Source organism: Pygocentrus nattereri, chromosome 13 (assembly GCF_015220715.1).
Source record: "Pygocentrus nattereri isolate fPygNat1 chromosome 13, fPygNat1.pri, whole genome shotgun sequence".
NCBI classification, from domain to species: Eukaryota; Metazoa; Chordata; class Actinopteri; order Characiformes; family Serrasalmidae; genus Pygocentrus; species Pygocentrus nattereri.
Genome location: NC_051223.1, coordinates 10406403 through 10424853, shown reverse-complemented (window position 1 = coordinate 10424853; position 18451 = coordinate 10406403). Strand labels below are relative to the sequence as shown.

Genomic DNA, 18451 nt, shown 5'->3' with positions numbered 1-18451 from the left:
ACATCTGAACCATTTCACACTGAACCACCCTCCAACACTAAACGAAGCAGAAATTTAGCCACGTTTGTACCTGTTACAGGGAGGATGTCCAGTCTCTGAAGGCTGTTTCGGCGAGATGAAGGGAAAGGTCCTCCTTTAGAGAGCCGCCGTTGCCGGCTGGACAGCATGGCCGCCGGAGACACGATGCACGGAGGAGGAACTTTGCCCATCCGCTCGTACAGCTCCTCTATCTCTCGCTTCTGCACCGCCTGCAGAGTCTGCACCTCACACAGATGCCTGAGAGAGAGAGACAGAGACACAGAAAGATAGAGAGAGAGACAAAGAGAGAGAGAGACAGAGAGAGGGGGTTAGTTTTACTGTATGAGCGAAGCTGTTGATTGGTAGTTGCTCATAATGAAAACAGCTGTCATCTGGACTCGGCGTTACTTTGATTAATTATTCAAATCTATTCTAAATTATTGTCAAATATATTAAAACACTATTTGTCTTCATATAACATAAGTTGTTTATACTGCATTACAGAAATATTCAAATTTTATTTGACACTTTATTTATGCTAATTACAACAATACATTTACATGATTCTGTGATTTATTTCCACTGAATTAAACAAATATTAAATTTTTCTATTTTTACTTCGACAGCTCCAATAATAACTATCCAGTTGATCAGACGGTCAAGTAGAATTTTTCATTAAATTTGATATATTGAAGTATTTAAATTTCAAATTTTCTTCTGACAGTCATAACTACAATTATCCAGTCAGATGCACATATGGAATTTTGTTGAATTTAATATCAAAATTTTGACTATTCTGATAGCTATAACAACTAATCAGACAGTCATGTAGATTTTGTCCATTGAATCTGGCAAATGTTGAAATTAGAATTTTTCTTTTCATAATCCTCATAACAGTAATTTAAATCAGATCCATACAAGATTTCTTTTCATTGAATTGGCCAAATATTTGAATTTCCACTTTTACTTTGGCAGCCCAAATAACAACAATCCAACCACATAAAATTTTCTTAATTACAGCTGTCCACTCAGAGATGCGCACATGTATTTCATCGCATTGAATTGAACAAATTGTAATTTTTTTAAGAGTAATTTTACAGCCTTAATAACAACTAATGCTCACACAAATTTGTCCATTGAATTAGTACAATATATGAACATATATGAAATTCAATTTGTATTTCGTTAATAACAATACAGTCGTCCATTGAACTCAATGTATATTGAAATTTTAATTTTGAGAGCAACTATGGATTTTTTTGCATTGATATATTCAAATTTCTATTTCTTGCTCTGGATTTTTTTCTTTGGATGAGGCAAATAATTGAAGTTTGAGTTTTAATTTGAATCGACTTTTAATCTGAACAGTCTTAATTGCTACTATCCAAACTGATGCTGATTTCTCATAAAATTTGTCAAATATTCAAATTTAAATTTGTACACCTGGATTTTTCTGCAGAATTTGACAAAATTTTGAATTTTCCATATTTTGACAGCCCTAATCAACAACCATCCAATCAAACACTCACTTCTCCCTCAGCTCCTGCAACTCGTCCCACATCTCCTCGTCATCGCTCTCCGAGTCGTCGCTGCTCATGTAGGAGGAGGTGCGTGTGTAGCTCATCCAGAGGTTGTGGAGAGGGGTGGAATACTGAGGGCTGCCCATCATCCCATCCCACGGACACCCCTCAGGATCCATGGCGACGGAAAGCCCACTGTCCACTGACGTCCCCATCACAGACGGACCATACTCAAGCTTCCGGCTCTTCTTCCTCTGCTGCCGCTGCTGCTGCTCCTCTCCCTGGACCTCATTGTGCTCTTCTTCCCCTCTCATTCGAACTTCCTCCTTCTCCTCTTCTTCCACTTTGTTCTCCTCAGTCCAGGCTGGAGGTTCATGGAGGCAGGAAACATCATGAGGAGCTACAGACGACAAGCTCCCCAACAGTTGAGCTGCATCCAAGCAAACTTGCTGGTCTTGAGAAACATCTCCACACAGCTGATGGGAGCCTAGGGAGGTGACTTCACTCCCCTCAGATCCTCTTTGCCCCTCAAGTGGGTTCTCTTGGGAGAAGCAAATGGAAGAGCTGGGCGACTCCAGCTGTGATGCTGGTGTGACTGGTAACGCAGCAGGTGTGGATGTGATTTTATGTTCAGCTGGTGCTGGGAGCTCCGTAGATGGGGAAACCTGGAAGCGTCCGATTGTGACAGTGGGATTTGGCTCTGTAGGAGACACAGGAGATGATGAGGAAGGATCACTTAAAGGGCCCACATCATGGAGAACCGAATTATACAGCTTTAGTGTTGTATGGAAACACTGTTGAAGATTCATGACACCAGCCCCTTTGGAATTCACTGTTTTTGTGATGTCACAAACAAATCATTTACATATATCCACCTACACTCTTAAAATGATGATTCTTCAAGGGTTCTTTAGTAAAGAAAACGGTTTATATAGAACCATGAACACTCTGCCTGATTAAAGGGTTCTTTGCATCATGAAAAATTTCTTCAGACCATTGGAGAATGTGCTGTAGATGGTTCTATATAGAACCCAAAGGGATTCTTCTATTGTTCTTCTAAGCTTGTAACAACAGAAGAACCCTTCAAGATTCTATACAGAACCATCTACAGCACATTCAAACACTTTTTCCATCAATCTGAAGAACACTTTAATGATGCAAAGAACCCTTTAATCGTGTAGAGGGTTCTTTGGAGACCCCTGGTTCCTCTCACCAGCACTGTAAAGAAATCTCTACTGTTGTTACGATGTCAGGCTTGCTACAATACAAGAACCTTTTTTTGGTGCTATACAGAACCATATTCAAAAAGGTTCTATATAGAACAATCTACAGGACGTTCTCCATTAATCTGAAGAACGCTTTCATGATGCAAAGATCCCTTCAACCATGCAGAGTGTTCATGGTTCTATATACTGTAAACCATTTTCTTTACTAAAGAACCCTTGAAGAATCATCTTTTTTAAGAGTATAGGTGGATATATGTAAATGATTTTTTTTCTGACATCAGAAAAATAGTGAATTCACAAGGGGCTGGTGCCATGAGTGTTCATGGTTCTATATAGAACCATTTTCTTTACTAAAGAACCCTTGAAGCACGATTGTTTTTAGGAGTGCAGTATTGAGCAGTGAATCATATGAAGTTAAAATTGGGTTTCTATTTGAATTTCTCATTCTACCTTAAATGGTGCAGCAGTTACATTCAGGCATCTGTACAGGTGTCAGAATGTAACTCCACTTAAAGTGGAACAGGAAATTCTGACAAAAAAGCTGGCAAATAAGAAACGCCTTGTAGAAATTAAGACATGACTCAGCATTGAGATCAGTTTAGAAAGCAACACTTACACATTTATCTTTATATCATTCAGCTTTGTTTTTACTGTTTGGAGCAATAGAAATATTTTAGATTAGGGCTCGGCAGTATGACAATATTCATCATTATTGTGATTAAATTATGTCGCAATGTGCTTTTCATACAATATATTTCTAATAGTATTTTTTAAAACCTGTCACTTTCATGAAAACATGTTAAAGCATCATGACTACTGTAAGATTAATCGTTTTGTATTGAAATAGTGCAATTTTCAAATCGCAAGAGCTGCAATTTATATTATAGGCTTACAGTCTATTATCCACTTCACTGATATGATGGAAGTTTTAAGTTGGGAAATTTTACATAATAACTTGGAGCTCATGAACTGGTGTGACATCACAACCACAAATGACTGGCATGCTGTTAAGAGTTCAAGTCTCGAGCCAGACATACAGTATATACAGTACTGTGCAAAGGTCTTAGTCATCTAAACAAAATTTTAAACAATTTATCTCAGCAGTGAGTTTATCACAATATACATTAAAGTCATATTCATAATTCAAATAAACATAAAAACAATAAAAAGTAACAAGAATTTCTTGGGTCCATATTTTTCTTTGACACCTTCACAGCCTCCACAGAGACTTGTTAATATCATCAATTACATGATGAGCACAATTTACTGAAGCACTGATTGGTCAAAGCAGGAGCTGCTTTTTAACTACATATAATACTGGGCCCGAGGAGAGGCTTGAAAATGGTTAAACAAACACACTAACATCCAGAAATCCAGAAAATCACTGTTTATTTTATATTTTAAATTTTGTTTATTCAAATATTAACTACTTTTCTCAGCAAATAAACACAAACTACACAAATAAAAAGATTTTGAAAAATGTGTCTTTGGTGCCTAAGAATTTCTCAAAGTACTGTGTGTGTGTGTGTATATATATATATATATATATATATATATATATATATATATGTATATATATACATACACACACACACACACACACACACACACATATATATATATATATATATATATATACACACACACACACACACACACACACATACATATATATATATATATATATATATATATATATATATATATATATATATATATATATATATATATATATATATATATATACACACAGTTTGTGTCCTGCCTTCTGCCTTCTGCCTTCCACCCCCCCCGTGACCCTGACGGAGAAGCGGCTTGGAAAATGGATGGATGGAGATCTACATCGTGATATTCCATTTTTGCCATATTGCCCAGCTCTATTTCAGATTTGTTTTGGTGTTAAACAATTATAACACTTTTTATTAAAAGTGAAGGAAAATCCCAGAATAATAAGCCTCTGTTAAAGTGCAAAAACAGCTTTACTTAAGGATCTAAAATGATTTTATTTAAAAAGACATAAACAGTGAGAAAATTTAATTATACCATGATGTAAATGTTTGGCCATACCGCCCACTAATATATTCACCTATGCAACAATTTAGCCCCATCCATTCACGTGAAATGGAGTGGGCGGGGCTAAAAAGGAGTGTTTCAACCTCAAAATCAATGCAGCCGAAACTCATTTACATAAATACAGCCTAAAAGGCAAAGCGACACAGGCTGTTTAATTCTAACAAATAAAACAAAGATTTTAAATGTCCATAAGAGTAATCGGATATTCGGTTAATTGCTGGGCAGGAATACAACGGAAATGAAATGGTGTTTGGAGGCTGAAACCACCTTAAGCTTCTTCTTTGAAGACCTAAATGGCTCTGAGGCTTCCCCACTGTGTAAGACTGGATTTAAATGACTAAAGGTGTTGAAAGACATATAAAATGTTTTAACCAGTGAATAAACACCAGGAGTCCTGGATTCTGTCTACTGACATTTCATTACATCACTACTGATGCAATACATTAAAGGAACCATTTAAGGTGCAGAATGCAGTTAGCACTGTGCTAATTGGTACAAGCATAGCTACATTAGCCTCATCACTCCAGCAAAAAACTAAAAAAACAAACTATACGACCTACATGATATACTGATATTAGAGCGGTTTGATGTGAAATGCTCCATCCTGGAATTCCCGGTGATAGGAACCAGATGTCCGACTCTAAAAGCTCCCTTATGGAAAGTTCTTACATTAAATGGTTATGATTTCGTTGCCTGATGTCTGAGACACTGTTTACGATAGGTTTGAGAAGGTTTTCAAAACCTTGGTTTAAAATATATATTTTAATCCATTCATAGCTAAACAGTCTGTGTAGATTCACAAATAAACATCCACAAATAAAATGTCTATATTTGTGCTGTAGTGATGGCGACCCCTGGTTCCTATCACCACCACTGTAAAGAAATATGCACCAAACCAATCTGAATCACTCTGTTTACATTTCAACCACTGAATTATGCAGAAAATGAGCAAAAGTTGTCTTTTTGTACCCGTTACTATGATATCCCATCTCTGAATTCTGTGAATCATTCAGGAATTTTGAAAAATTGGTGGTATTTCCCTGCAAACCATTTCTATGTTGCCAAGTCATCTGCGTTGGGTGCTATAGACGTTAAGCTGGATGTAAACATACAGGCTCTTTAGTTGGCTCTGTTAATGTGGTTTGGGAAGCACTCGCACCTACAGGCTGCGTTCCATGGAACATTATAACCAGACACTCTGGTTACGCAACACCTCCAAAGGCACAGCTAATGGGCGATAATGTCGTCCAACACGAATGTGGGCGAAGACGCAGCCAAGTCCACACATAATCGTGCAAAACTGGCTGTGATCGAAACAGAGAAGGACCTTAGCTCATCCCTGAAGTCATTACTTAATGCTTAGCTTCACCCAATACATAATAAAAGGTCCTTATGTAAAAGCAGAAAAGGTCTGTGTGTTGCTGTTTGTGTGCGTTTGCATGTGTCTCCGTTTCCACAACATCTTACCAGAGCTCACAGGGTATTCTCTGGGCTCACGCACGCTGGTTCTTGTCTCCGCAGCTGCCAGTGGGGAGAGCGATCTTGGACTGGAGGAGGAAGCCTTGGAAAGGAGCAAGAACATTCATCACCCTTGGATCAGAAATTATGGAGTATAATTCCGTAACCGAAAATGACAAGTACATCTTCAAAATGTCTTACAGGACAGTTGTCTATCTCGTAATACCATTCTGCATAGGTAAAGAAGGGGATTCTGGTTGCTTAAATTGGTACATGTTTTTATAGCTCACAAAAAAGAAAAAGAAAAATAAAATAAATCATTTATGCAAAAACATTGTCTTACCAAGTCAAATGATCTTAAATCTCATCTAGATATCTAATATTTTCTATCCATTTCCATTTTAAGATTCTTTTAAGAATATTATGTGAATATCTAACTTATTTTAAATTTTTTAATGATTCATTTTAACCAGAGAAACTCAAGAGATGCTGTCACCATGCCACGGTTGGAGCCACATGTTGCCGACCCCTGCCTTTGTGTGTAATAACCCTGGGATGTTAAGGGGTTAACGCAACCTGAATTTTTTTTTAATCTTTTACTTTTTCACCACTATGAAGAGTAAGTTAACTACAGCTTGACTCACTGTGCTTTCTGGGCTGGCTCTCGGTGAAGACGATAACCCAGACGAGGAGGATCTGGACAGGCCTGACTGGTCCAGTGAAGGTCTGGGGAAAGCTTGTTCATACCCTTGAGGCCCAGAGTACTCCTTTGGGAGATGCTCAGTGGGTACAGGGGGGCTTCGCAGCCCCATCTCCTGTGGGACTGCAGCAAACATCTGCTGCATGTGAGCATTTGTATGCAAAGGCATCCCAGAGGCCGAAGTGGACATGTGTGCCTGCAACGTGGAATGTGCTTTCGGAGCATAACCATAAATGGCCTCCCAGTTCTGAGCTTCAAGACCAAACTGTGGGTACGATCCTTCGGCCTGGACGTGTGGCGCGTACTGAGGTGTGTATATTGAGGGATATCCAGGCTGGGGTGGGATCTGGTGGGTGAACTGTGGAGGGAAGCCAGGTATGGAGGGAATGGACTGCACCAGGGGGGACGGCAGGCTGGGGGCAGGGATGAAAGAGTGCGCCATGCTCATGGCCATGGAGAGCATGTTGGCCAGAGAGAAAAGGGGCGGGGTCTGAGGAGGCCACATGGTGGGTGTGTGGTTCTGAAGTGCAGGGGAGGTCAGGGGGCTTCCAATGTCGCTGACTGGGCTCAGGATGTCTGAGCCAAGAGGGCTGGGGGAGGTGCACGCGGAAGGAGGTGAAGAGAGGGAGTAGGAGGAGCTACTGTGGAGACAGGAGAGCGGAGGATGGACAGGTTTGGGGGAGCCAGGGAGGGGTGGGTACTGGAAAGGTGAGTTGGCAGAGGTGGACACATAGGGCATGGGGTACTGCTGCAGGTGTGCAAGTTTAGAGAGGGATGCGACGGGATCGGAGGGGTACACGGAGGTCGGGTAGGCATGGAATGGATGCGACGTTCCTGGAAGAGAAAAAAAAGAGCAATTAGCAAAACAGTTGAAAAAAAAAAGATTTACAACATCTGGTATCCCTGAAATGGCCACTTCAAAGGATACACAGAACAGGATGTAGGCTGAATAGGCGGATATATGTTAATACACTATATTTTGTGATATCACAAAAACAGTGAAATCACTGTTCAAGCTTCCCTTGATACGGGCTCTTTAAATGTTGAGGGCACATGATATAAAATGAGATTAAGATTAAGTGACCCTTATTAGTCCCACAACGGGGAAATTTCACCTCCTTGTGCATCTTTTACACAGTGATAGGAAAAACAGGGCAGCTCATAGAAAGCTACAATACTACTCTTGGACACATGTCGCAGCTCTTCTAGTAGCAGATTTAAACAAGCTCAGAGTGAATTGCCAGTGAGACGTTAGGTTCCATAGGGTGAACTGGTAGAGAGAGTGTCCAATGTGATGCTCGCTCCACCATTAAAGAATCGTCTTTGCGCCAGGCCAGTTTAGTAAAACAGAAGGACATAAAGACCATATTAACAAATTTATGTTCAAAACGGGTCCATATTATTATGTCTATAGTATAATTCGGCCCTCAACCTCATCATCTATAATAATAATATGACAGAATTTTATTTAGAAGTGCCTTTCAAGATAATCAAGGATATTGTATGTAGATGATTAAGATAAAAATAAAAATTAAATTAGAATTTAAAATAATAATAACAATAACAACAACAATAATAATAATAATAATGAGGCACAGAAGAAGAACTGCATCTATGTAGTCACAAAAAAACCCTGCAGTGCAAAAGAAAGTGATTCTGGTTGCTTAAATTGGTACATTTTAAATTTTTATAGTTCATATTTTACCTTATATTTTCACCTTAATGAACACCTGGCTGTTGTTTGAGAGCAGTTTCTGGGGATGTTTTTATTGAAAAGGCTTTGGGTGACTATTGGCTTCTAGTGTTCGTTAGCAACGTTAGCCTCATGGCTCCAGCATCAAACGAACAAAAGTGAAATCTGGACACCAAACACGTCTTGGCTGGTCGTCTACATCTGGGATAGTGTGTAACATCTGTGTGAAATTAGATTTTTCACCAAATAATCCTTTGAATGAACAAACGAAATCAGTTATTAAGTCATTTTCAGATCACAGTGTTTGACACCAACGCCAGATTACAGTGAATAAAGTGAATTGGGGGCGGGGGGCCGTGAATCGTGGGCTGCATGACTTTCAGCGCAGTAACAGTTTGCAGGGTTTCTTTGAAGTGAAGATAAACATCTAGCGTGTACAGACTGGAAAAACAGGAGAAATCTGCTCCTCGGCTGAAATGTTTACATATGAATAAGCGCAATGTTATTGAATTCATGTCATAGTAAATAATTGAACAAAAGAAGGGAATTATTTCATCAGGCAAAAGCAAGTGACGACTCCGCACTGGGGTGAATAACAGATTCCACGGTTTTGAATGAATAAAAACAGCCAAAACATCTTATCAGCCACACCTGATTCTCACAAAACCAAAGGTGGGACGTGATGTTCTGCAGCGGCTTGGTCGAAATAAAGGCCCTGTCACCCTCACTGACAAATGAAGAGGACTCTTGATCCCCTAATGCCCTGTTGCACAACACCAGGCCTGGTCTCTATGACGCTCACTACAACAGTGACAGCTCTGCTGAAAGATCTGAGGCACAGAAGCTTCAACCCATCTGACTTTAACAAAGTATCAGTAAAAATGTGCCCATTAGCAGCTCTTAACTGTGAACTGCTGGTTTAACTGCAGGCTGGAAGGCAGAATAAGAGCACAACAGTATAAACTGAGATATTTTTGCACTGAGTTCTGAGTTATAAAGCAGACGCCTGCCTCCAAAACCCAGCGCTGGGCAAACGCTCCACAAACGAGGCCGAGAAGGCAGCGGGACAGAATGTTCTATAAGAGAAACAGAGCGGTTCTGACAATGGAGACGAGGCAGGGGGCGGAGGGGTGGTCCGCTGTTCAGCATTTGGGGGATTGGATGGGTTTCGCTGGGGGGGAGTTTGGTTTTTCGATTTGCTCCGCTGTTGCCGTGGAGGCGCGTGTGATTCTTGGAAACATGAGGGAAGTGGAGAAAGCTGGCATGACGTGAGGGCGGCTGAGGGACCTCGCGCGCTCTCTCTCTCTCTCTCTCTCTCTCCCTCTCTCTCACATACACTCTATTCTGTCTCTAACTCTCTCTTGCTCTGTCTTTCTCTCTTTACCACCATTTCTTTCTCTTCACTCTCTCTCTTTCTATTTTTCTGTCACTCCATCTGTTCCTCTCTCTCTTTTCCCTCATCTCTGTTTCTTCCACTCTCTCTCCCCTCCTGTCTCTCTTCCTCTCCTCTCTCTCGCTCTCTCTCTCAGGTGAGGTAATTGCTCAGGAGACTCTGGGATTTACAGGCGCCGGCGAATAACTCACAGAGTGCTGTTCTGTTTCATTCACTGCCAGTTTATTTATATATATATATATATATATATATATATATATATATATATATATATATATACAGAGAGAGAGAGAAAACGGAATGAGAGACAGAAAAGAAAAAAGAAAGTGAGAGGAAACCATTGAGAGGGAGAGGGAGGGAGGGAGAGGGAGGGAGGGAGGGAGGGAGGGAGGGAGAGAGAGAGAGAGAGAGAGAGAGAGAGAGAGACAGAAACAGAGAAAAGAAGGAGGGAAAGAAAGTGAAAGGGAGCCATAGAGAGTGGGTGGAGAGAGAGAGTAAGTGGAGAGAGAGAGAGCGTGAGAGAGAAAGTGAGTGGAGAGAGAGAGAGAGAGAGTGAGTGGAGAGAGAGAGGCGTCACTCACCTGGCGTGTTGTGGAAGGACTGTGAGCGTAAGAGTGGACGTACAGGTGAGGTAATGTCTCCGCTCGGCCTCGGCGGGGAGCCAGCCGGCCCAAACTCTGATGGGACGAACACGTTTAACATGCATTAAACTTAATATCGCTTTCGACAGGTTGGGTTCCACCTTATTTGAAGACTACATATATAAGAACTTCATAACACATTCATAAGCGCTGAATCACATATTCATAAAGCAATACTTGAGTATTTATACAGTACATCACAGTCATCACAACACAAGGTCTCTTATGAAGTAAAGGACACTGCATTAATTATAAACTGAAGTAGCCATTTATAAAGCACCAATCAGCTCATAAGACTCAAGCCTACACTCTTTGAAGGTTCCTTAGTAAAGGGAATGGTTCTATATAGAACCACAAACACTCAAAATACCATATGCATGCTTAAATGTTTCTTTGCATGGAGATATGGTCCTTCAGATCAATGTAGGATGTGCTATGCATTTTTGAAAATGGTTCTAAACAGCACCAAACTGGTTCTGCTATTGGTACAAGCTTGACCTCTTAAAAGAGAAGGTTCTTCAAGGGTTCTTTAGTAAAGGGAAAGATTCTATTTAGAACCACAAATTCTATAAACAGCCACTTCATACTTAAATGGTTCTTTGCACGGTGAAATTGTTCCTCAGATTGAATTGATGGAGAATGCTTTGTATATGGTCCTGTATAGTCCCAAAACGGGTTCTTCTGTTGTTATGATGTCAAACTTGTAGCAATAGGAGAATCACTTCTGATGCTGTTTAGAACCATTTTCAAAAAGTTTCTATATAGAACCATGTACAACACATTCACAATCAGTCAGAAGAACTGTTTTACCACGCAAAGAACCTGTTATGCATGCAAAAGGTTCTTTGAGTGCTCATCGTTCTACACAGAACCACTGACTTACTAAAGCACTCCCTTGAAGAACCATCTTGTTTTAAGAGGTTTAAACCATCTTGTTTTAGGCCCCTGTCTTATAGGTTTATTTCTCTGAAATAATGCTTTATGACAGTGTAATAAATGGAACAAATTTCCCTTCTTCAGTTTAAGGTCCCTTATATCAATACAATGGTATTTATTTCATAAAACATGTCATTTTGCAGGTTCTGATATCATGTAAATATTTAAATATTGCTTTATTAATAAATAAATCAATTCTTATGCATGCGCTATTACATCCCTGTGTAGGGAGCCTAAAAATGACGTGATACGACAGCAACAACATTCACACAAACAACGTGTCAAACATTGTTTTGATTCTGCGTTGGTAATGTAATCAGCATCATTCATCACACTGACACTGTCAGCACTCTGCACAATGTTTTATGACCGCCTCACCTGGCAGAGAGGAGGAGGAATGTGTTCGAGCAAGACTGGGGTGGTTCAGCTGCAAACAGAGGAAAAAAGAGTGAATTTATTCATACATCTTTAATTAAATTAATATTAAATGCACTGTATTTATACTACCATTCAAAGGAGTCAATGTTTTTAATAAAACATTGTTTCTCCATTTTGCCGCTTTACTTTATTTTTCATTTTGAAAAGGCCAGCTGCCCTCATGATGTGTCAAAATTGAATGATGAATGAAAATTATTTATCCATTTACTTTCATTAAAAGTTAAGACTGTTTTTCCCTCTCCTGTAAAGTTACCTTTTTTGGAGATGTGAGGTTTTGTTCCGACAGCAGCGATATACATGTATAGAACAATTAAAAAAGAAAAAACCCTGTCTAACTTTGTATCTCCAAAATGGTAACTTTACAGGAGAAGCAAAAAATATACTTGAATTTTAATGGAAGTCAAAGGAACCAGAATTATACATAAGTAATTTTGGGCCATTTCTTTTAGTCCATTCATCATGAAATTTACACACAATATAAAGTACAAAAAACATTTTAAAATTATGTCAAAAACTGAAAATGACAAAAAATGGACATATGAGGTTTTGTTCCGACAGCAGAGATAGGTATGTCTACAAATTAATAAACAAAATAAAGAAACGTAAAGATATGTCCAAAATGACATGATAAAGTTAGAATAAAACGAGTATTCATCATGCTTTGCATATTAAAAGTCATCTCTAGGACAAAATATCCTGTAAATTGATTCTCACAGTAGACAATTATATTTTTTATCATTTGATAACTTCTTGTTGTTGCCAAAACACGTGAACTATTGAATATGGCATCTAAAATTGCTGTTTGTTGTCTAGAGTATGTAAAATAAAAAGTATGAATAGGAAAAGTAACCATAAAAACTGCATGTAGGTATAACAACATTCATAACAGAGAGCTATAATTCTTTGTCGTTTTTACATAAAATAAAATAATAATTTTAAAAGTAGCTCTTTGCATTGTGAGAAGGTGTCAAGATTAACTAACACACAGCAGTGATCCAAAAATCTTCTCTCATCTCGTCACACTGACTCCCAATAAAATGTTTTTTCTTCTCCTGTAAAGTTACCGTTTTGCAAGGTTTGGTTCCAAGACACTCCTCTGACTTTTTATATGTTTTTTATACTTCCTTATACTTTTATACTCAGTGTTTGTATGCGCTAGCTTGGAGAGTGCTCTAAAAGTTTGTATCAAAGTTTAAAATGTTTAATGTCCAGTAATGCGCTGATATTAAGGGCAGACTGAGGTAAATGATCAAATCGGCAGTAGTTACAGTACTGAAGGCGTAGTTATTGCTGTAATCTGCTGTAATGACAGGCTCTTTAAGCCTGATTTAGATGCCTGCTGATGTGAGTTGTGAGGTAAAAGCAGGGCAGTCAGTCACTGTAAGTGCTAGAGAGACTCGGCTGACGATTATAAAGGGCTCTCTGAGGCGCAGAGGAGAAAAGCGCAACCAGTTTAACACTGAAGCGCAAACACACCCAACGGTGCCTACGTGCCCCCACACACATATGGAGTACAGGCAACCACCCCCAACCTTTGCTTCATTTAGCTGAGCTGGACGGGGCTGCGGTCGGCCCTTACAGACCAATTTCGGTCATGTTCTGGTTTGGGAGAGGGATCAGCAAACACGCATGTTTGTTTTTGTACAATGTCAGGACATGGAGTCAAAAGTCTAATATTTTGTTTATATATGTAAGTACTTGTATACAATAATAATATTTCCCATACGTATGTCTATATCTATATCAATCTAATATATATATATATATATATATATATATATATATATATATATATATATATCAGCTTGTATAGCAGTGCAGATTTACTGTCCTCTGAAAAGAACTGAACACACAGCCATTAATGTCTAATAGCTGGAAACACAAGTGAGTCCACCTCACAGTGAACGTGTCCAAATTGCGCCCAATTGTGTCGTTGTCTCTCCCTGGTGTTGTGTGACTTGTTAAGAGTTACAAGGTTCCAGGTGTGAATGGGGAGAAGGGCTGTTAAATTTGGTGTTTTGGGTACAATTCGCTTATAGTGGCCACTGGATATTTAACATGCCACCTCATGGCAAAGAACTCCCTAAGGATGTGAGAAATAGAATTGCTGTTCTCCATAAAGATGGCCTAAGCTATAAGAAGACTGCTAACACCCTGAAACTGAGCTATAGCACAGTGAGTCCACGTGTTCAGCGCCATATCCAGAGGTTGGCTTCAAAAAATGCATTGCTGCCAGCATTGCTGCAGAGGTTGAAGAAGTGGGAGGTCAGCCTGTCAGTGCTCAGACCATACGCCCATCAACTCGGTCTGCATGGTCATTGTCCCAGAAGGAAGCCTCTTCTGAAGCTGACGCACAGGAAAGCACAGAAACAGTTTGCTGAAGACAAGCAGTCCAAACATATGGATTACTGGAACCATGTCCTGTGGTCTGTAGCATGGGGGACTTATGTATAACTCATCCTGACACTATAAAAACCAGCCTGTGTGGAGTTGTGCTGCAGCTCCTCTGCAGCGCCTGGTTCTAATCAGGCTCTGGGCTGAGCCCAGGAGAGAGCTCCTCAGCAGTCTGATTGTAATTATGCAGCCCCCTGGGTGTGCATGTTCGCGTATGAGAGTAACCGTGTTACAGATCTCTGATTTCAAATGAAACAGACCATTGTTCTCCTCATTACTCATTAAAGGATATCTGAGATCAGTTGACCCAAGAGAGAGAGGAGACAGTGTTCTGTCCACTGTGCTGCAGCAGGACATTACCTAGAGCACCATGAACTCGACAAAGAACAGGCTTCTTAAGCCAGTCTCTCCCACTAATAGGGAAACAGAGTCAGTCTCTATTGATTAGATGCACAGGACAGCATGTACTGCCCTTTAACGTCTATGCAGCCCACAACCTACTCTTTAGTCCTACAGCGTCACAGTAGCTTTAAGATAATGAAGGCTAAGCATGTTCTAACAGACTATCCTGCAGCAGTGTAACTACTACTAAGTGCCTGTCAGGGTGGACGGACTGACCCCAGAAGTACACAGGGAACAGTGTTCTAATGTGTCCACAGCGAACATGCTGTGAATGCCAAGTCCGGCCTGTGACGCAGGAGCTGAAAGTGAGCTACAGGGACAGGAAAGTATGGATGAAGGGTCATTTTGGAGAGCAAACACGTGACAAAGACACGCAGGATGCTTGTCCAGCAGACCAGTATGGGACGCACCTATAAACAGTGAGATCTCAGATTTCCTCACTACTAAATATTCCACAGTCAACTGTCAGTGGTATTATAACAAAGTGGAAGCAAGTGGGAACAATAGCAACTCAGCCACAAAGTGGTCGGCCATGTAAAATGACAAAGTGGGGTCAGCGGATGCTGAGGCGCATAGTGCGCAGAGGTCGCGGACTTTCTGCAGAGTCAATCGCTACAGGCCTCCAAACTTCATGTGGCCCTCAGATCAGCTCAAGAACAGCGTAGACAGCTTCATAGAATTGGGTTCCATGGCCGAGCAGCTGCATCCAAGCATTACATACATTGTCGTCCAACATCAGTGTCTGACCTCACAAATGTACTTCTGGAAAAACGGTCAAAAATTTCCCTAAACTGCTTACTCAGCACCTATAGCGGTGCTTTAACTGTCCCATTTCACACAGCCTCAAACTTCAGAGACCAAAAGAAAGGAGGGATTTACTCTCTCGCTCGCTTCAGACCAGGAAGCTGATCAGCAGAGGTGACAGAAAACTGAGTGAGAGAATGAACACAGTTCTCTACAAAGACAGCCGGCTTTGGGTGAGAACAGTCTGGCACACTGATCTTTGCTATTACAGCCTAAAGCATCAGTTTGAGCGATCTGTGTCAGTGAGACGCATTCTCTCATTCTCTCAGAGCTCTGTCAGTGCTGCGAGAGAAACTGATCTTGCAAGCTTTGACAGTTTTGACAATAACCCCCTCCATCCCAACGCCCACTTCCCACCTAACACCCTCTGGGCATTTTACAGCTGCGGAAGCTTAAATATCCACTTGAATTCCAGCAAGCTTTGCTGTAGTTACTTTAAAAAGAAGGGTTATTTATCATCTCCAGGGAAGTGGATGTTTCACTGCCTGGCAAAATTTGCCTCGTTCTGTTTTTTCTGAGAAATGTTAATTTTTACTGTTACCCTAAAAGTAAGTGATTATTTCACTTACACATCTTTCACATCTTCTCTGGTGTGAAGAGCAGCCACTGAAGCTACAGGAGACTATTAGGAGCTACAGGAGACCATATGGAGCTACTGGAGATCATAATGAACAGTCTGTCAGAGTGACTGTGTGGATCATATGAACATTATAGAGGCTTTTTAAATGAAACAGTAGAAGCCATATCATCCCCTACACTTCCTTTTGTGTATTACAGTCTGTCAGAGTGACTGTGTGGATCATATGAACATTATAGAGCTTTTTAAATGCAACAGTAGAAGCCTTATCGCCCCCTACACTTCATGTAGTGTATTACAGTCTGTCAGAGTGACTGTGTGGATCATATGAACATTATAGAGCTTTTTAAATGCAACAGTAGAAGCCTTATCGCCCCCTACACTTCCTGTAGTGTATTACAGTCTGTCAGAATGACTTCAAATGAACGTTACAGAACATTATAGAATGTCTATGTTTTTAAGTCAACAACACAGCGATAACGAATCAACTTTGTCTACTAATCACGGCAAGCCTAAAGTTTAGTTTTGAGTTCATGCAGATTTTACCTGCAATGCTGCAGTTGCTGGTTGACGAGCTGCTGTGTGATTGTCCTGATCACCCGCTGATTGTTTGGCCATCAGAGACTCTGCCCGTCTGATAACGTCCCGCATCTGGTGGATGAAGCCCTCTCGCTCCGAAGGAAGGATGAACTCATTATGCACCTGAAAGAGAGAAAAGAAAAGAGAGGGACAGAGGTCATCTGTGAGGAAGGTGGGGCAAAATGTGAGTACAAGTATAAAACTTTGGAAACACCTACTTCTAGAAGGGATTCTCTTTATTTAGGCTACTTCCCACAATTTATAGGCATAAAAAAGGCATCAAAGCTATGAAATAACACTTATGGAATTCTGCATTTAGTCGTCCCCATTTGCCACCATGTAGCCTTATCATACTCTTGGTGCTCACTCAGAAAAGTAAAAGTTCTTAAATGGTTCTTGGCTTGGATGAACATTTCAACGAGAGATCTTTAATTGCTACAGAACCTTTACATTATGTGGAGGTTTTTTAAACTTTGAAAATAAAGAGTCATTAAATAAAAGATCATTTAGGGAACCAAACTAACTGGTGCTTCACTCCAGAGAACCCTTTTTGGGACCTTTATTTTTAAGATTGATCCTCTCAGCTTCAGGTGAAAAACCAAAAGGTAATGTAAGTTTTTTTTTCGACAGTGACGTTATGCATGGATCTCAATGGCTGCTCAAAACTACTTGTATATTTCCATAAATTATACTTTTTTACAGCAAAAATTACATATATGTATATTTTACTGCATTTTAGGTTATTTAATTTTGTAACGTTTTAATGTTTTTCTTATTGATGATTTTTATGTTTTATGTTTATTTTCACTTTACTGACTGCTGATCTGACCAGTAATTAATTGCCCTATGGATATAAATAAAGTTCCTTCAATTTAATTGAATTAATTGAATTCAACTCAACACAACGCAACTCAACACAACAAACTCAAATCAACTCAGCCCAACGCAACACTACACAACATTACTCAACCTCAACTCATCTCAACACAACTCAACCCATTGCAATGCAATCTAACTCAACACAACCTAACGCAAGGCAACTTAATTCAACTCAACCCAACTCAATGCAACTCAACCTAATGCAACACAACTCAACCCACCCCAATGTAAAGCAGTGCACTTCAATCCATTCCAATGTAAAGCAGTGCACCTCAACCCAACACAAGGTAACTTAATTCAACTCAACCCAATGTAACACAACTCAACACACCCCACTGTAAATCCGTGCACCTCAACTAAACACAAGGCAACTTAATTCAACTCAACTCACCGTAACACAACTCAACACACCCCACTGTAAAGCCATGAACCTCAACCCAACACATGGCAACTTAATTCAACTCAACCTAACGTAACACAACTCAACACACCCCACTGTAAAGCCATGAACCTCAACCCAACACATGGCAACTTAATTCAACTCAACCTAACGTAACACAACTCAACACACCCCACTGTAAAGCTGTGCAACGCAACCCAGCACAAGGCAACTTAATTCAACTCAACCCAATGTAACACAACTCAACCCACCCCAATGCAAAACAGTGTAACTCAACCCAACACAAGGCAACTTAATTCAACTCAACCTAATGTAACACA

The 18451-nt window shown here is 40.1% G+C and overlaps 1 protein-coding gene across 1 annotated transcript in view; it reads right to left on the bottom strand.

The window, feature by feature from the left end:
- Positions 1-18451, bottom strand: part of wnk4a (WNK lysine deficient protein kinase 4a) — a 91871-nt gene that overhangs the window by 3896 nt on the left and 69524 nt on the right. Inside the window, exons 13-19 of the mRNA XM_017695121.2 lie at positions 16820-16975; positions 12037-12085; positions 10663-10758; positions 6940-7829; positions 6305-6398; positions 1548-2238; positions 71-276 (exon numbers count right to left, since the gene is read on the bottom strand). Of these exons, the coding sequence (XP_017550610.2) occupies positions 71-276; positions 1548-2238; positions 6305-6398; positions 6940-7829; positions 10663-10758; positions 12037-12085; positions 16820-16975 (2182 nt within the window). The remainder of the gene's footprint in view (positions 1-70; positions 277-1547; positions 2239-6304; positions 6399-6939; positions 7830-10662; positions 10759-12036; positions 12086-16819; positions 16976-18451) is intronic.